Raw genomic sequence first — 20,483 nt, 5'->3', positions numbered from 1 at the left:
TTCTTTCGACTTAATTGTTTACAAGTTTGGATAACGGTGCACAACTTCACAGCTGTTATTTCACATTCTGGCAAAATACGTTACAAAATAATCAAGTGAAATTCTTCTAAAACATGTTATTGGCTTGAACAAATATGTTTTAACACAATCTCTTATCCGAATGAAGGCAAATACCGCTCACAGAAAGGATTATCACTTAGTTGTTGTTGTTTTTTGTAGTTTAACAGTGAACTGCGACATTTTTTTTTAAATTTTAGGCCTAACATTATTTTCTCGTTTTTTTCATTAACCCTCCTTGTCTTGGAACACACACACATACACATATATATTTGTTTTGTCGTGTATGGTTACCGTTTTCTTCTGTGAGCTGCATTGTCAGTTTACTTTAGGCCTAATGCTATTTTCTAGTGACCTATGTCACAACTTTCAATAAGCCTAACGCTATTCTCAAGTGAACTATGTCAGTACTATACTTTAAACCTGACACCATTTTCCTGTTTCTTTATTATGCCCTCTTTGTCCGCAAGTATCATTTCCATCCAATGGATCATATATCTAACATGTATTAAGAAACTACCAAAACGTCAGTATTGAACGTTTGAAATGTGAACTCGAAATGAAATTAAAAAACAAAACAAAAAACGTTACTATAATCAAAAGTATTGATTCTGTTGCGTCAATAATTTACCGTTACCATAATCAAAAGCTTGATAAACTCAAGTTAAAAAATTACCTTTACCCTCATTGCGAATCTCTGTTAAAAAGACACAAAAATATCTTCAGTACCCATTTCTATTTGTCAAAACAGTCTTCTAGAAAAAAATGCTTTAATTTCTATATGCCTAAACAAACCATTCGCTTCATATTATGAAAGACATATAAAACCTTACCTCAGAATTACCTTAAACATTCATCAAAACTGGAATTCGTCAAAAGAACTCTAATCAGTTTGAGCAAATGATCGCAACGAATACTTCCCTGTAATAATGACTTCTTCATATATAAAGTTGCCTGACCCCTTCCCCAAAAAAACAGACAACTTTATTCAGCTTTTTGCACGATTTCTTCAGTTGTCTCTCTTCTTTTTGTTAAAACGTGTGTTCACGCTAACCTAAATCAACTTCAATTGCAGGCTTTAAAGTGATTAAAATCCAAAATTCTAGTATTATCTTAAAATGATCGAGTAAAAATCATGCACAAAAATGAATATCTAATGATGATGAAAACAAAGATGATAAAAACAAAACTAGTTTGAATAAAAAGTCCAGATTTCTACCTACTCCCAGGGATCACAACCATTTCAGAGAAAAACAACTGAACAGATTTGATTATTGTGAACACAACAAATAAAAACAATCACTTTTCTCCTGAATTATGCATGTCTCAAAGATCTAACGATGTCAAAACTCCTCAATTATATGGTTATTTTATAATGCCTGAAATTATAGCTAGCAATTTTCTGATTTGATGTTTTACCCGTGTGTAACTTCTACTTCATCATATATACAGACGTGTATGGGTGTGCATAAGTATTTTTCTTATCGCAAAAGCATAGCTGGCTATCTGCTGTTTGCACCGAGTGGAATCGACTTACAGATGTCCCATCAGAAAACGAACCATCAAAATATTTATCTAGAAACTTCAACATTGTATCCAAATAGTCAAACAAATAGTTCGGTTATGACATTACTACCTTTCTTAAAATTCAAAATGATCATTCTTCCAGAACTTTCCTGTCTTGTCCTATCCTTGCTCAACATTTAAGTCTGCTACAAAAGTAACCAATTTTTGGTTCAACAACGCTATATACAGCATAACAATGGGTAGCCAATTTACCCTGGCCCGACATTGACGGGCGGTTTTTGCGCTCGACTCGCAATTTCAGGGTCGCGGGTTCGAATCCCCATCCCATCAAATGTGCTCTCTCTTTCAGTTGCGGGATATCATTATGTGACGTTCTATCCGACTATTCATTGGCGAAAGAGTAGTCAAAGATTTGATGGTAGGTGGTGATGACTAGCTAGCTGCCTTCACTACACTCTTTCACTATTAATTCATAGATGGCTAGAGCAGACAGCTCTCGTGTAGCTTTGCGCAAAATTCAAAACCAAACCAAACAAATTTGACCCCGTGCTTTATAATTTATTTGTATTTTCTATTGAACGACACTACGTTGTTCCTCGTATACATCAGCTATCTACGTTGATTACGTATTTACGGGTTTTCGACTAATAACGAATTAAATGTTTGTAGAAAAACACTATTTTATAAAATTTACGTTATTTTACATAGATCGGGTTATATCTTCTCCAGGAGTGTTTATTGTAAGACTATATACATCAATAGTCACGTACCTTATAACTTCGTTCATCCCAACCACCAAAAGATAAACATTTCTAAAAAAAACTTTAATTTCTAATGCTATAACTAATTAATATTCTCGACACGTTCTACATTCAAAAATCTAACAAAATCTTGTTTTATTCGAAACAAAAAACTTCCTAAACCTACCGTCCAAAGATACAACAGTTACAAACATTATCAATGTAATGCCCTAGATAATTTAAACTTTATCAAAGACACCAAAAGCGGCTCTTTACCATACATACCACGTGTTTCTCAGGCTTCTAGAAGATTACAGTTTAACCTATGTAAAATACAGATTATTAATATAATAATTAGATTAATTCCAAATTCGATACACTTATAAACGACCACAACCTTTTCAAAATAAGCGAGACAAGTCTTACAACATTTCCTCTCATTGTTTCATGGAGAAAGCGAAAACTGGGATTGGGGGGGGGGGGGGTAAGTGAATCAAGTGACTTCTGGTAATAAAACGTATATGCTAATTTTTCACTCCGTTTATTCAACAATGGTGTTTCACCTTATTTCTCATTGTTTCATTTTCACACCGTTATATTTTCAAATGTAATTCTATAACATTCACTCGTACGTTGTACCTAAAAAACGTCAAATAAACTTGTATTTTGTCTTTTTTGTCTTCTTGTTTTTTTCTTCCTTTGTTACCGTTTTATAATTTCATTTATTTAGAATAAAGGACAGTTGTGGTAATCCTAAGCAAGTTAATTAAGTACAGTAATGAAAGGGCGTTCGAAGAAAATTGAAGTAAGATTTGATTATAACAAATTGGACAGAAACAAGAAGAAAGGATACGATTTTGAAACAAAGAAAGCATTATATAATGAAATAAAAAATCCATCACCATGAATAATGTTTCAAGTATTGTTCATAAATGTTCGGATTCTATACTTTCCAAGTAGCAACTGTGAAATGCGCAACTTTACTGAGATCCAACCAAGGGGGTATTGAGCTGAAGTGTTGGATTTGCTAGGGATTTACAGTCTAGTTAAAGTTCTACCTATATTCCCGAGACGGCCTTGTCACACTAATCTCATTATCAGAGGAAGGAAAGCAGTCTTTCCTGTGTGTCTACTTCTGCATGTGTCCAGCATGCCAGATGTCATGGTAAAAGACTTAACGATTTATCCAGAGTATTGGTTCTTCCACAAGCAGACACCATTGCACGACACCTGACCCATATTCTCAGCCTGAGAGATGGATTAGCGCTCTTCAAAGACTACTACATCCTGCTTTCGTAAAATGTCTAACTAAATGCAGAAAGTTTTAACTAAGTTTTAGAATATTTTCCAAAATAAAGAAATATATTTTCTATATTTTGAAAAGAATACAGTCAAGATGATTGCACGTTACATATTTTATTTTTCTTTGAAGTGTAAGCACAAAACTACAAAATGGGCTATCCGTACTCTGTCCACGACGGGTATCAAAACTTGGTTTCTAACGGTGCAAGTCCGCAGATATACCACTGTACCACTAGAAGGGGGGGCACATATTTTGGAACAAAACTGTGTCACGCATGAATTACTGAAAATGTTCTGACTTATGTTTGTATTTTTACATGAATAGAAGATATAATCTTTTGGTTTTGATTTGTTTTGAATTTCGCATAAAGTTACACAAGAGCTATCTGCGCTAGCCGTCATTAATTTAGCAATGTAAGACTAGAGGGAAGGCCGCTAAGTCATCACCACCCACCGCCAACTCTTGGGCTACTCACTTATTAACGAATAGTGGGATTAACCGCACTGCTGAAAGGGCAACCATATTTGGAGCGACGGGGATTCGAACCCGTGACTCTCAGATTACGAGTTGAGTGCCTTATCCTCCTGGCCATGCCGGGCCTAATCGTTTGTTAATCATCTGTTACCAAAACATATCTCATTTCTTGATTACTGTAATAAAAACTTCCCCTCCTCCTGGATTGCACTCAAACATAAATCAAATCGCAATTGAAAATATTAATTATAACAGTACAAGGGAAGAGCTCCTAAGTAGGAAAACAGGGGAATAAATTAAACATGTGATTTATAAACGACGCGGTTTGACCTCGTGAACTTTAATACGTAAATATAAGAAAACGTATTACAACAGCTTCTTCAATTCGCATTTCGCAGGAGCAATACTTAATTAACGAGACGATCCCAGTTCTTGGGGTAGATAGTGCATTGTTTATTAGTGACATAAGTCCAGTTATTGGAGTGCACAGTGTAATATCTACTATGAAGATGAACCTAGTTCTTAGGTGATTTAACGAAGGTCCTGATAAAGAGATAGATGAACCTAGTTCTTGGGTATTTTAATGCAGTACCTGATAAGGAGATCTACCAAGTCCTTGGGTGTTTTGATGTAGTACCTGATAAGGAGATGTACCAAGTCCTTGGGTGTTTTGATGTAGTACCTGATAAAGAGATGTACCAAGTCCTTGGGTGTTTTGATGTAGTACCTGATAAAGAGATGTACCAAGTCCTTGGGTGTTTTGATGTAGTATTGATAAGGAGATGTACCAAGTCCTTGGGTGTTTTGATGTTGTACTTGATAAGGAGATGTACCAAGTCCTTGGGTGTTTTGATGTAGTAACTGATAAGGAGATGTACCAAGTCCTTGGGTGTTTTGATGTAGTACCTGATAAGGAAATGAATCTTTTTCTAAGATTTTTTAGTGTATTATCTATTAATGAGATTAACCTAGTTCTTGTCTTTTTTAATGTATTACCTGTTAATGAATGAACCCAGTTCTAGGACACCAAAATAACGTATGAAGTTTCAGTATTCTATAATTCAAATTTTTTAAAACCTGAATGCATAAAACATGTCATTTTCACACATTTACAAATATCGATATCGAAGACATTTTTACTAATGGCGGCATCACAGACAGACAATTTTTAAATAATCCACCTTTCTAGACGTTGGAATTATTTGTACCTCTACATGAAGCACGACACATTACTATTAACACACATGGCCTGGCATGGCCAAGCGCGTAAGGCGTGCGACTCGTGATCCGAGGGTCGCGGGTTCGCGGCCGCGTCGCGCTAAACATGCTCGCCCTCTCAGCCGTGGGGCGTATAATGTTACGGTCAATCCCACTATTCGTTAGTAAAAGAGAAGCCCAAGAGTTGGCGGTGGGTGGTGATGACTAGCTGCCTTCCCTCTAGTCTTACACTGCTAAATTAGGGACGTCTAGCACAGATAGCCCTCGAGTAGCTTTGTGCGAAATTCCAAAAAACAAACAATACTATTAACACAATATACACAAATGCGTCAACTTTCCACAACATGGGATTATTTCTTTTGTATAAAGCAGGGCACTTGAAACTATCTGGACCTCCGTGTAAGGCATGACTTATCATTGTAATTATGAAAGTGACCCTTTAAGATATAAAATACGGGGATTCTGGCAATCAGTAAATACCACATTAGATTGTTAGGTTTCTTTAATTATTTATTATTTTGGATTGCAGGTAGAAACTGTTATTTCTATACAGATATAGATGGCAACAAGCAAACATTTGTTTTCTGTTCACTAAACCATAAATTACAGATATTTTTTGTACGAATATTTGAATGTTCGCAACAAAAAAACACATAAACACATACTAAAGCTGAGATTCCCGACTATGAGACGATATCATTAATATGTAAACCTTTTAGCATTAATATCTAAACCTTATTTTTACCTCATTTTAGACTGGTTAAGCTCACGCGACGCAGTTCTTACCCCTCCCCCCCGTGATTAAACTGAACAAAAAGAAAAAGACCAACTGTCTTCACACTCATCATTCCTTTCATAAAACTATTAACGTCAATTCTTGTTATAAAAAGTTCAGTATGTTTTTCTATGTGTTAAGAAATATCTGTGGTATAACTAACCACGTTGACCTTTTGATAGGAAACATTTTAAATGAATAGTCTAGCCTTACCCTAATGCACAAGCTTTGATACAATCAACTATCAATTCTGAATTAAGTTTGTTTGTTGATCGTTAAGAATAAAGTTACACAATGAGCAATCTGTCTTCCGACCACTACGGCTATCGAAATCAGGTTTCTATGTCCGCAGACACTAGGGAACTTTAGCTTAAGACTCAGACAAAGAAACATCCACTTTCTTATATATTAGGCAAACCAAGAGCGTTTGTCATGTACGTTGGCCTTGGCAACCAAAAAAAATGATTTAGTTTAATGATAATTTACAGAAATGCTTTCCTATAATAAATGCAATTCGTACATCATCACTATTTATATTTTTGAATAATGAGGTCACAACAGTTTATACAGAAGCACCCACTGTCACAACAGTTTATTTGGCATCGACCCGTATCCCGACACATTAATCATTAGGTCAAGCCTAACCTCTTAGAAGCTATTGTCAATACCCATAACATCTTATTCTAACTATAATCTAATCAGTGCTTAGAAAGACAAATTTCCAATTGTACCTTATCGTACTATCAAAATAATTCTGAATTTGTAACAAGAAGGAATTTTCAATAGCTGCGTCTGTAATTACATCTTAAAACAGTTAAGAAATGGAGCTACGAGTTAAAAGTTTGTACTTGAACAAAAACAAAAAACAACAACAAATAAACCCAGAACCATTCTATGAGTCACTATCACTATGTCGTAGCTGAAAATGAAAAAAAAACAAAAAACACCACTAAACAACAACAAATAAATAAATATGATCAAGTTAAACCTTAAAAAGCAAAATATTTCATCATAATTAATTACATTTTAAAATATAACTTCCCATAAGATACTGAAAATACACGAGCGTTTTTATATTTAACTTAAAATACTTACAGAAAAATAAATTAAACCACTACGCTAGCAAAATCTATCAATTACGAACTGCTAGACACTCAAGGTAGGTAAGCATCTCTGTTTTAGAGTAAAGTCACATCGGTCTATTTGTTGCATCCACCATAGGGCATCGAATTCCGGATTTGGGCGTTGTAAGTCCGTCAATTTGTCGCTCTTCCACCGGAGGACATAAAACGTCAGCGAAGATTTTAAGTTAGAAATGCATATCGTGATTTTATAAAAAAACAAAACAAACTCACAGTTAAAAGGCTACAGAGGTTAACATTTAAGCTGAATCATATCCATTTCAAGAAACTGTGCAACTAATGAGTAATCGTGTATTTCAGAACTCACTAAAGGGTTATATTTCGTTTACTATGAAACCGTTTAGAATTATTGTTATATTTCGTTTAACATGAAACAGTTTTGGATTAATGAGTTATATTTCGTTCACCATGAAAAAGTTTAGAACTATTAGTTATGTTTCGTTTACCATGTAGGGTTAGGGTATAACTTCTGAAACCCTATAAAAGTATAATTTCCGAGTAGGGTTAAGGTATAGCTTCTGAGACCTGTACAGGTTTAAGGTATAACTTCTGAAACTCCTATAAGGTTGAGCTATAACCGAACCTGACTGTGTACTCCGACCAGCAACACTCGGCACTACACCGCACAGTTCAGCTTTAAACCGAATAACAGAACTAACTACCACCCTTATAACGCACCCTAGTCTTGAGATAGACCTCTCCAGTTGGTTAGCAGTCATCGTATCCACCTGCAATTATTTACCAAGCCTCAACATTAAACACTGGTTGTTTGTCTTCAGTTTCACAAGTTAGCATTTTTACTAACCACTACACATACCTGATGCCTTTCTGCGATCCACGTGAAACGTTTTCAAGGATAATTTTAAACAGGGACATAGAAGATAATGATTGTCGGTTTATCTTACTGAAGACATTAATAGAGATAATAATAATGAAAATTACCTTTAAGGGGTTGTTATAATATATCTAATATACTGCTCAATAACCCATTACAACATTCATTCAAAGAATGCATATAGCTAATGATTAAATAATTATCGTGATAAAAAAAAACTTCATCATTTTCATTTGTTTAGGACGAACAGCGGTGTAATTTTTTGCGTTCAACGATTCGGTCTATGTAACACTTACCAACAACAAATACAAAGAGACACAACATACACACAGTTGACACATACATAATTACAGCGATTGTAGGTTTCTGCTAGCGTCTGTGCATGCACTTCGCGAGCTCTGAAGATCACAACAGACAGACCACACGTGAAGTTTGTGTGATTCATTGCTACTTGCATTTGAAACTTATCGATTCTGTCACTGTTGGTTTTCTAATTGATGGGGTTAAAGTCTGTGTCTGGAAAAAGAACCAAAGACATTGCATTAAAGAAGAAAAAATGTTAACATTGATTTCATTTTGTCACTGATCCACAATGTGCAGTGTATACAGTAAACATATTTCATAGGAATATAAAACAAAAAAGAGAGAAGATAAAAAGTAGTGAAAAAAAACATGTTCAATGGTGTTTTTCTCCATTGTTATTTTTAGTCCTAACAGTATTAGCAATTAATGTATATATATATATACACACCGTGTCAAGTGCCTTTTTATATGAAAGTACAAACTTCAAATACGATCGTATATCATTCCTGGCACACAAAAAACAATCAAGGTATCTTATTCATACTAAGTGCTTTCGTACTGGTGCGTGCGTTATATTAGTTCTTTATAATTACCATTTTCACATTACAATGTTCCTTTTTTTAACTAGTGAAGCCTACAGTCACCAGAAAAACAATACATTAAAATTCACTGAGAGCGATCGTGATTTGTGTAGTTCAGTGGAATTGGATTTTTAGAGCAAAGACACACATTAGGTCGTTTGCACTCTGTTCGTCGCAGGGATTCTAATCCCCGATTTGAACATTATAAGCCCCTTAACGTACTTGCTGATCCACCGAAGGGTTGTTATTAGGTTCGAACCACCGTCACACAAAACATGCTCGCCCTATTCACCCGTGGGGGCGTTATAATGTGACGGTCAATACCACTATTAGTTGGTAAAATGTAGCCCAAGAGTTGGCGGTGGGTGGTGATGACTAGCTGCCTTCCCTCTAGTCTTACACTGCTGAATTAGGAATGGCTAGCACAGATAGCCCTCGTGTAGCTTTGAGCGAAAATTCAAAAAGAAAAAAGAAAAAACAAGTTTCAGGAACTTGAAGGACCAGTCTAGTGGGATTAATGTGTACATATTTCTAGAAAGGTTACCTTCATTCTAATACAAATCCATGTCCGTAGACTCGAGTCGTGATTGAAAATTTCTTAGCTTTATTAACACACATAATCCCATGGAAAATCACGTTTCAAATTCGCCGTAATTTCAAAGCTATTTAGGCTTCATCGATTTTAACACAAATCTTCGCTGTAAGGAACTTTTGTCAACAAATTAAGTAAATAAAAGTTGCATAAAAAATGAAGAAAGGTGACAGACGAGTTTTAGCAATTAGTGTATTGGAGCGATGTACCCGAGGATATTAAGTTTGTGTCCCGTTGCCGTAACAAAATATTTTGGGGACATGTTCACTTTAATAATAGTGTCGCTCCAATCACACTATTCGGTCAGGCAAGACCACCAATAGGTGACGTAGTTTGAGTTCTGTAATCAATTAGGGCTAGAACTGAGAATAATCTAGTCGGTGCTTTACCGTACAGAACGTATTATCTGAATCAAATTTAAAAGTTTTAAACAGTTTAACTCTGGGTAAAAATCATAAACAAAGTTGTTTGTTTTTGTTAAGCTCAAAGGTACACAATGTGCTCTACACACCGTAGTATCGAAAGTTTTAAGAGTTCAGTTACATGTCCTCAGACTTCACGATGAGCCATCGTGGGGGAGGAGTGGGGAGGAATGACAGTAAATAAACAGCTATTGTTCTTTACTGTTTTAAGTAATGTTTTATATCTATAACAAATGCCGCTTTTGACAAGACAAAGAATCTCTTAATAACATACTGACACGTAAGAAGAATGACGGAGATATATATTACTAAGGAGTTTAACAAGCACGTTCAATCTCTTTCATAGTTCGGCACGAAAGTCGATTTCCTTTAACTATCGTTTAAAAACTACAAAGCCTGTCTGAAAAAAGCCCGGTAGTTTCAGTTAAACCGCTATCTATTCTATAAAATGTATAGAGTCGCATTAATCAACGTGAAATGCTATAAATATGCCTAAATTCGTAATGAATATGTCTCTGTATGTGTGTTTTGAGCCAATATCATCTAAGCATTTTTCTCACTAAATGTACCTTTTATAAACTGGAAAGACAACCAGCATATTAGGTTACAAGACATTCTGAAGTTAAAATTAATGCTAAATTAGGAAACATCATAAACATGTTAAAGAGGTGGAACAGTTTAGAATTTCGCGAAAAGTTACACAAGGGCTATCTGTACTATCCATTTATAATTTAGCAGTGGTAGACTACAAGGAAGGCAACTACAATCAACACCGCTCACTGGTTACTCTTATACCAAAAAATAGTGGGATTTATCGTAACATTACAAGGCCCCCGCGGCTTAGATGGCGAACATGTTCCGTGGAGAGGAAATTCAAACCAGTGATCCGAGGATTGCGAGTCAAACGCTCTAACTACCAAATCATGCCAGGTCTAGGTGGAATGAAATATGTTGTGTTATGATCATCTTTCATACCTAAAATTCAGTGCAATACGGCAGGAACAATAGAAAGGTATTTCATTTTTTCTGGCACACGTACGTACACGTGACATTGTTACGACTTTAAGAAATGTTCATCTGAAATATTGTGTTATCAAATACACCAAGTTTTACCGAAGTCTTGATTATTTCTTTGAAATTATCTCTACGAATAGAGACACTGAAGGGAGAAAAAAATTTCAAACACCACTAAAAGACGACTATATATAGCCCATGAAAATAAATAACACAAAAGCGGAATCTCCAATTTGTGTTCCTTCTACACTAGTTTCGTTTGTAATTTAATTGCTTCCTCCAGTAACATATTATATTAAAACAACAGAACCACTTTTTCACTAACTGGAGCATGTGCGATCCATCTACCTCTCTCTCATATACCTCCGTGAATCAGCGGTAAGACTGAAGGCTACAAAATCAGTTTTGATACCTGTTAATGATAGGCACAGCACAAGTAGCCTATTGAGTAGCTTTGTAAACAAACTACCGATTTTGAAAAAAAAAATCGACACACGTGGTGAGCAGAGCACAGACAACCCATCGATAAAATGATATAATTAAAAAAAAAGCCAAAGCAACCCGAATAAATGTATAAAACTCGACATAAATTATTTTCACTCCACCATCCGTCTGCAGCTTCAACGAATTTGATGCCATTTTACACATGATGATTAAATCACCTTGATTAAGAAAAATACCTACAACATTGTAAGACTGATCAATACATCAGACAAAATTCAGAAAAATCAGTAATGAATGTCCTGAAAAATCTATGATAGACCAAATTTGTCCCAGTGATTACCGTGCCAGACTGTTGAATAAAGCTTCTGTGCTAGTTCTTCAACTGTTGCAGCACAATCTTTATCAAGTGCAGCAAGTCATCATTAAACTCAACAAGACCACCTGAAAGTAGCGAATCACTTAAGCTGTAGTCACCTGATCTGAACTTTTGAAACCACCTTCAATATTTTCTTTCTTTGGGAGACTCCGCACCATAAACACTTTGAATGTTTTGTGTAGCTTCTGCTTCATTTTTGCCTTTTTTGAAACTCAAAAGCACCATATGCTTAATGTGGTCATCAGACAAAAACATCTTCATAAGAGTTTATTTGATTAATGATCTGAAAAACTGGAGTTTGGTTAGTTTCTTTTATTTATCTGAACATTTTTATACACGTTTAAAGCCGTCTACAAAGACAGAAATGATAATGCACTTTCTGTATTAAATTTTCGGACATTACTTATGTGATGACCTGATATATTGTGAACCGTGATGTTCGTCCGAAAGTTTTTCTGTCTCCTGTATGAAAAGCTGTGCACGCAGGCATAACTCAACATTCATTTCTAAAATGACGGGAGAACAAGTTTGAACAATATTGATGTCAAATTGTATTTCGTAGCAGGATATTCTACACAAAATGTAATATGAATAACAAAAATGTAAATTTACTGTTATTGCTGAGCGGCTCTCAGTATGACTGAAATGTTCAACAATTACTCTTCACAATGGGCAGTAAAAGTAGCTCAGAACTTTGGCTCTGGATTGTTTGTTTAGAATTTCGCGCATAGCTATTGGAGGGCTTTCTGCACTAGCCACCCCTAATTTAGCAGTGTAAGACTAGAGGGAAGGCAGCTAGTCATCACCATCCACCGCCACCTCTTGGGTTACTCTTTTACCAATGAATAGTGGGATCGACCGTAACATTATAACGCCTCAATATCTAAAAAGGCGAGCATGTTGGTGCGACGGGAATTCGAACTAGCGACACTCGGATTGTGAGTCGAGTGCTTTAACCACCTGGCCATGCCGGGCCTAATTGGCTCTGGATAAAACCAAGTGTGTAACATAAGTAACCCTTTTAAAGTCTATGAAATACGTATTTTAAACTGATAGATTAGCTTTTCCAGTCACGAGGAACGGGTAATTTTGTTAGATCAACTTCTGTCGCTGGGGGCGGGTACTTTTGTTTGTTTCTAAATGATCTAACTGCTCTTCTTGATAAAGATCGCTCCTCTTTAAAAATATATCTTGATCTAACCTACTTTCACCTTTGTCATATTTTCAAAAAAAAAAAAAAGCGTAAATGGAAATAAAGTAGTGTTGTTTTCATTTTTCTCAAATTCCTTGCTTTTAGATTCTACCATCAATATCAATCACTATATACTGCTTCATCCGAAGTACTTCGGGTTGGGGACAAGGTATTTGGTACCGCCTGCCCCTTAGTTTTTCGTTTGTTTGGCGATAGCTACAAAACGGATAAGAATAGATTTACATAATTAGAACTGGGAACAAGAGACAATGTGTTTGGTACCGCCTGTTCTCTTGCTTTTCATCTATTCATTAATGACTGCGAAATGGATAAGAACAAAGCTTAGTAGCGTCTACCTTTTGTTCGGTGATAACTACGGAACTAATGTTTGTTTATGATTATGAAAAAGGTAACGTCTACTAAGATATGACGTTGCATTACATACCGAATACAGAACAAGAAATATATACAAATATCAAATAATGAGCTATTGTAATCAGGCTTCGGTTAAACATGTTGAATAGTCACCGTATACGCCACTGAGAGTATAAAATGTCGTTCACGCTACGAAATAAAGGTAGATTGGTTTTTGATTCTTCTCTCCATCAAGTATATTTCATCTTGTAAACAGACTATTTGTAGAAACAGATGATTTGAGAAATAAAGAATGTGGGAAAATTAAACACGAACACTCTGAAGAAAACAAATCTGATAAAGCTTGTTTTTCTAAGTTAGTTTTAAATACTTCAAAACTATAACCAAAGTTTAGCACCAAAACTAAGAAGTGTTCGACATACTGTTGTAAACTTTTAATTTAAGTCTTTGCAAGAAGGCACATGACGCAATGTCGAGAAATTTGACTGAAGTTAAGAACTTAAAGATTTTACGTAAAACATAGAAACAAGAGAACGATATCAATACGGTAATCGGTGAAGCAGTTATCACATTAATTGTTTCAGCGCCAGCTAGTCATAATTATTGCACCGGCGATTGAAATAATAAGAAACGTTTGTGTTTGCGAATTCTTGAAACTTCTGTTCAAACATTATTTGTGAAGTTAGGCCTACAAGTAAACGCAGCCTGAAAACGTTAATCATTTATTAAAGAAATAAACTGATTCGTTCTCGTCACCTGGAATGGATTTCGCATCATTTTTACCAAGTAATCCAAAATAACCAATCTAACAATATAAAACATTATAACTATGCACGATAGCCATATGTCCAAGTTTCTTTACGATTTGAAAATGGAATGTCGTGTATCAGGTAAAGCATAATAGCCGAACTTGGTTAAGAAACAAATACTAGATTGAAATTTAAGCACAAAGCGCAACCAATAAAAATAATTTTCGTGAAACCGATTGTTAATTACCACTAATAAACAGTTAAATGGATTAATCTTCAAAGTCAACATTTTATTATTATTATTTAACTAGTTGTTGACCTTATTGCTGGGTGGTCATAACACGTCTTTTTTTTTCTATACGTTGTTTCAGCACAAAGCCACAAATTGTTTCATCTCTATCCCAGGAAACTTAATGTTCACCACTGGGGATGGAAGAATCAAGTAATATGCATTACACAGTTAAAAAGAAAGGAAAATTTAAATCGCAAGAAACATTTTTATCCTACAAACTACTTGATGAAGTTATCATTTTAAAGTTATGTGACCGTTCTGTTGCATAGCCTATGTTTAATTAGAATAAACAGTTTACCTGTGTTTTTGTTTTCTTATAGCAAAGCCACATTGGGCTATCTGCTGAGCCCACCGAGGGGAATTGAACTCCTGCTTTTAGCGTTATAAATCCGTAGACATACCGCTGTACTAGCGGGTAGGCTAAACAGTTTACAAATAAGCAAGTTGTGAATAATATATTTAGGAACATAACCTTAATGAATTTAGCTTATTTAAGCTACAAAATAATTGGTTACTCACCCCCTTCTCACTTAGACTTGTAGAATTATTAGTGGGGCACGTACGGAATTACTGTATTTAAAAAAAAACGTTTTTTTTCTAAACTATCTAAACATTAAGTTACTAGAAGTCCATGACTTCATATTACTGATTACAGATGTAGTTCACAATGTTCTTTACATAGAAATTTGTCTCCCGATTGGTAAGCAGCAAGTCCACCGACTCATTCAGATCCATCGTTCCTTTTAGTATGCAAGTTATCAACGATAGCCGGTCAGCAATACTGGACTATCCACCTCCGTTCTCTCCACATATAACAAAATATACCAGTATTCTCTGTTGTTTCCTCAAGATAAAACCTCCAGGTGTTTTTTAGCCTACCCTTTTTTCTCTTTCTCCGTGGATTTCAGGACAGGGATTGTCTGGTAATGTTCCATGTGAGATTCGCTGTAAGGTACGGCAAATGTGAAGTTACGTTCTTTTCAGAATATCTTCCTCGATAGGGTCTCTTCTCATAACTCAATGTTACTGAAGCTTCCTGACCAATCAATGTGAAGAATCCTACATAGAACGTATTCTAATGAAAGTCTGGGTCTTATTCATTATTGCTCTTCTTACTCCCCAGGATTCCGAGCGATAAAGGAGTGCTTATTTGACAAGTGAATTTAATATGCAGATCTTAGTAAGTTTACTGTCTAACAACCCTATAATTTGATGTTCCATTTATCAAAGTGGACAGAAAGCAAGTAGCACGTTGAGTAGCTGTGTATTAAAAACAATAATAACGTAGGAAACAAAATTTAGAGTAATTTAATTCAACTTATTTTATCTGCATTTGTTAGTATTTTAATAGACAAACAAAAGCAGCATCAACATAAAACAACTCAATATGCAATATGTCATCTCACCGGTAATGAACGATTTAACACAAGATAGTAACTTACGTTTAGTAAATATTACTCAAACATTTCTTCGGCACGTTTCACACAGTATTGAGTTGTTTAATGAGGAAGAAACAGTTGTTTTTGGTCGACAAATAAATGCTACAAAATATTTTCAATTGAAAAATAAATATTACGCCCAGTTTGACTCATTTCGTTTGGATGGTTATAGCTTTATTTAACTTTATTTTATACTATGCCCTCTAACCACAGGGCTTGGCATGGTCAGATGGTCAAGGCGCTCGATTAGTAATCCGAGGGTCGCGGGTTCGAATCCCCGTCACACCAAACATACTCGCCCTTTCAGCCGTGCAGATAGCCCTCGTATAACTTCGCGCGAAATTCAAAATAAACCAAATCTAACCACAGAATTTTCTTAGAAAATTCTATTTAAATACTTAATAAATGAAATCTCCAATCTATAGAAAACAATCACTGACTCTGTCAAGCAAATTGAGGAAAGAAATTATCAGTGGCCTTATCACGTAAACTCGAGAACGAGATTATCTTTGACCTTATAAAGAAGCTTAGAACATTGTGATAGACAACTGACATAATTTAGAAAAGCCCAATTCTGACCGGATAAAACTTTTTTTTTTTTTTTTACAAACATGGTTGAATTTAAGATTTGGACTTAGCTAGAGAGATTTCTTTCCTCAGATACGGATCGAACTGGTAAGTTAAAATTTGATCTAATTTCTAGCAAACATAAAGTCAGACCTTTTATTGCTTAGAGCAGAGGTTTTCATACTTTTGTAACCTAGATATCCCTTTTTAATTTACATTTTATCGCTTATTCCCAGACCTTTTGATGTTTTTCGTTTTGAAGGAAATATATTCCTTGTACATGAAAAGCTGTACTCCAAAATTACTCGCGGATCCCAGTTTGAGAAACACTGGTTTAGAGTACATTTGACTTAAATGGTGTTTAGTCGCCCAGACATTGATTTGTGTAGTCGCGCTCATAGAACGGGCATGTAAAACTAGAACTTTCTTTGAACAGTCAAGTTATCAACTTTTTATATCTTTTACTACCGGAGGGGTACACACACACGATACACTGTTCTTGAGTAATCAAGTATTTTCCTGTTGCTATACCCAGTGTAAATGTAAATAAGTGAATTAATTCGTTTTGTATATAAAATACTTCGGAGACACGGAAAGACAGATGGGGAGACTTTATTGCCACCTCCAATACTAATGCAGTCCATTAAATTAAACTAATTTCATTTTATATTTGACTCCAAAACACGTCTTATTGTCCCTTCCCAATTAACAAAAATCTGGTGCTAGAACTGGATTCGAACAGTAATTGATGAAATGATTGACGATATTTGTTTAAAATTTGTATGTGATTCGTATGTTATTAAAGAGCTATAAAGAACTATGTTGTGGACCCATAAGAAATTCGACAGTTTCAAAAAATGTGTTTTAAAAACCCAGTGGTGTCTATGGACCACAACGGTAATTACAGGTTCGATTTCTTTTTGCTTTTTTGCATTGATGGACCTTACAACCGTGTTTCATTGCTGTCAAATTGTATTTTGCGTTTTTACTGTTCACGTGGTTAAATAAATAAAATTGTAAGTTGGCTAAATAATTTAAGTGATATGACAATAAGATAGTGTTTTTAACAATTATTTCTCAGTCTTATTATATACTACTTTTTTATATCTAATCCATGTTTTTTTTTCTATGCAAGCTATTTACTGACCACGACTAGGATCAATGACAATTAGCAACAGTACTTTATTAATTTTCTTAAGTATCTAACATACGTTTTCCTCTGCAAGCTATTTACTGACCACGGCTAGAGTCAAATGACAACTAGCAACGTTACTTGAATCTGAAGTAATGACCAATTATGATGTAATAGGTGCCAAGAAATACACGAGACCAAATCTGCTACTATCATTCTTTACTGAACAATTGAGTGAAACAAACACAGAAACAACTAATTAGTTTAAAATACAACATCTTACAAAATACTAAACCTATCAAGTCATTCCAGTGTGTTTTCTTATAGCAAAGCCACATCGAGCTATCTGCTGAGCACACAGAGGGGACTCGAACCCCTGATTTTAGCATTGTAAATCCGTAGACTTATCACTGTACTAGCGTGGGACAGTCATTCCAGAATTTTTTCGTTTCCTCCACTGAAATATTCAATTTTGGTTTTATTTATTTAAGATGGGTTCAAGAAAAAAAAAAAGTAGTTTTATATAAAATGCACGTTCAAGTACGATTCATCGTTTTTACTTGTTTTAAAAATCTTATTACTCTGAAATAACATTTTATGGCAATTTTAATGAATAGCAGTACATTTTGATTACGTAGTGGAATATCAAGACTCAAATATAAAAATAATTATCAATTAAAAAAAAGTCATTTTGGTGGTGTTGGAGAGATTGGTGAGTGTACGATAAAAAGTAAATTAGCTGTCGTAAAACAAGGCCTAATGAATAATTCTCAAAATATACTTAATACTAAATAATTAATAGCCTTGGTGACCGGAAAGAAGCCCGGAGATCACGACCAATCACGAAACCTGGATTTCTAACCCACAGTAAACCGTTATTAAAAGTTCTTTGAGAAAACTTTAGTACAAAGGCTTTGCTTATATTCGTTCATTAAGTACATATAATAAGTTAGGTAATGCATCTCACTTGGCTATTAAAAAAAGGGGTTCCACCATGTAATCAATACCCCTCTTTCTGGTTACTATAATTAAGCGGTTCTAAGGTAACAAATAATTGTGGATCAGGGTTATACGGCAACATGCTGAGAAACCCTCTGAACACAATACCGAAAACAACTATAGTCTCATACACAAAAACTAGAACACGTATAAGGGTATTTCGATTTATGGTAAATCTACCAAGGCCGTCCCTGATTTTAAACTACTCACAGGAGGGCAGACATCCAGTCAGCTTAACACCCACCATAGACGCTAAAGGGTTGACTGTCATTCGTAAAATGCATCCACATCTTAAGCGAGGGTGTTTTATGATTTCGCACGGATTCGAATCCGGTTCAACAGCTATAAAATCGACGGTTTGGTTTGGTTTTAATCTCGCGCGAAGCTACTCCAGGGCTATTTGCGCTAGCCGTCCCTAATTTAGCAGTGTAAGACTAGAGGGAAGGCAGCTAGTCATCACCACCCACCGCCAACTCTTGGGTTACTCTTTTACCAACGAATAATGGGATTGACGGTCACATTATAGTGCCCCCACGGTTGAAAGGGCGAGCATGTTTGGTGCGATGGGGATTCGAACCCGCGACCTTCAGATTACGAGTCGAAAGCCTTTACCCACCTGGCCATGCCGGGCCAGCAAAATCGACGGACATACCAAAGGGTCAACACGAGTCCTCGACTATCATTATAATTAAAAAAAAATAAGAAAATAAATATAAAGGTAGCATAAATTTGATTAACCTTCTTATTAATGATTCAGTTATATACTTAATCACATAAGAGTAATTAGAAAGAATCAGTGAGACAAAAGCGAAAGAAATCTAGGTATATTTCTCTTTATGAGTTCAAAGAAATAGTTAGCATGGAAAGAAGGTAATATTACTAAGTACCAATAACTTTCTCCTAATGCTAGAAAGAAAGATAAATATGTAGTAATGACATGTTATCTCGCTAACGGTTACAAAAAAACAACACAATACACGTGAGAAATTCGCCAAGTTGTCAATATTTGCTTGTAACGGATATTCAATAAAAGTTATACAAGGGCTATCTGCACATAGCCATCCCTTATTTTGAATTAAACTACTAGAGGGAAAGCAAGCCAGTTAGGAGCATCCTTCACCAACGTGGGTTATTGTTATCTTGCATAATACTGGGGTATGACTGTTACTCCTATATCCACGGCCCAAAAGTGCAAAAAACGAATTAGGATCTTCGGATTCACAGTCCGGCCTGCAAATCACTTGGCCACGCCCGGATAATAGCACAGCATAAATAATGTATAAAAATAAAGATTATCCAAAGTATTAGAAACAGGTTTATACAAATACAATGCTAGAAACCGGATTTCTGCCATAGTGGGCAGAGCACAAATAGCCCATTGCGTAGCTTTGTGCTTAACTTGAAACAAACAAACAAATCTAGCCTTTGATTTAAAAAGGAAAGCCAAATAAAACTTTTTGAATATTATACAGCCACTAGAAACAGTATATATACCACACGCTGCACCTTTTCACTGAATCAAGTAATTTCTGATATTTATCGATCAATTATACATCATAACGAATTATAATTAATTATCTTGAGGCCCCTTACAACGCTAGAAGTGTGTAGTTTGAGATAAAAATCAATAAATTATGATAATCAAATATCCCTAATGGTTCAACAGCACCAAGTTTTAATTTGGAGAAATCACACAGATGGCATTCCATTACTTCATACATATTTGCTCAATCTACATACACGTCGCGTTAGAAATATTATACATTTGTGAATTATTTATTCACCGCTAGGTTCCAAAGAGATTAATATTAGATAATTTAGCTATATAAAATATTATCTTGGAGAGTTTGTTTTCTTCTATTTGAACTACGTAGTCTGCTCGTTATTCCTTGCATATATGTCACTTCTACTCCTATGTATTCAAAATGTAAATGA

General features: G+C 35.2%; 1 protein-coding gene across 3 annotated transcripts in view; it reads right to left on the bottom strand.

The window, feature by feature from the left end:
• LOC143243923 (protein O-mannosyl-transferase Tmtc3-like) overlaps positions 1-20,483 on the bottom strand; it is a 217,728-nt gene that overhangs the window by 122,791 nt on the left and 74,454 nt on the right. The window contains exon 1 of one of the 3 annotated variants that reach the window (XM_076487719.1): positions 8,415-8,531. The exons of the other annotated variants lie outside the window; for them this stretch is intronic. Coding sequence (XP_076343834.1) covers positions 8,415-8,528 — 114 coding nt within the window. The 5' untranslated portion in view covers positions 8,529-8,531. Of the gene's footprint in view, positions 1-8,414; positions 8,532-20,483 lie in introns of those variants that run through there. 3 annotated transcript variants of the gene reach the window in all.

The sequence above is a fragment of the Tachypleus tridentatus genome, chromosome 2 (assembly GCF_004210375.1).
Source record: "Tachypleus tridentatus isolate NWPU-2018 chromosome 2, ASM421037v1, whole genome shotgun sequence".
NCBI classification, from domain to species: Eukaryota; Metazoa; Arthropoda; class Merostomata; order Xiphosura; family Limulidae; genus Tachypleus; species Tachypleus tridentatus.
The sequence above is the reverse complement of the archived record's forward strand: the minus strand, read 5'-3'. Positions and strand labels throughout refer to the sequence as shown.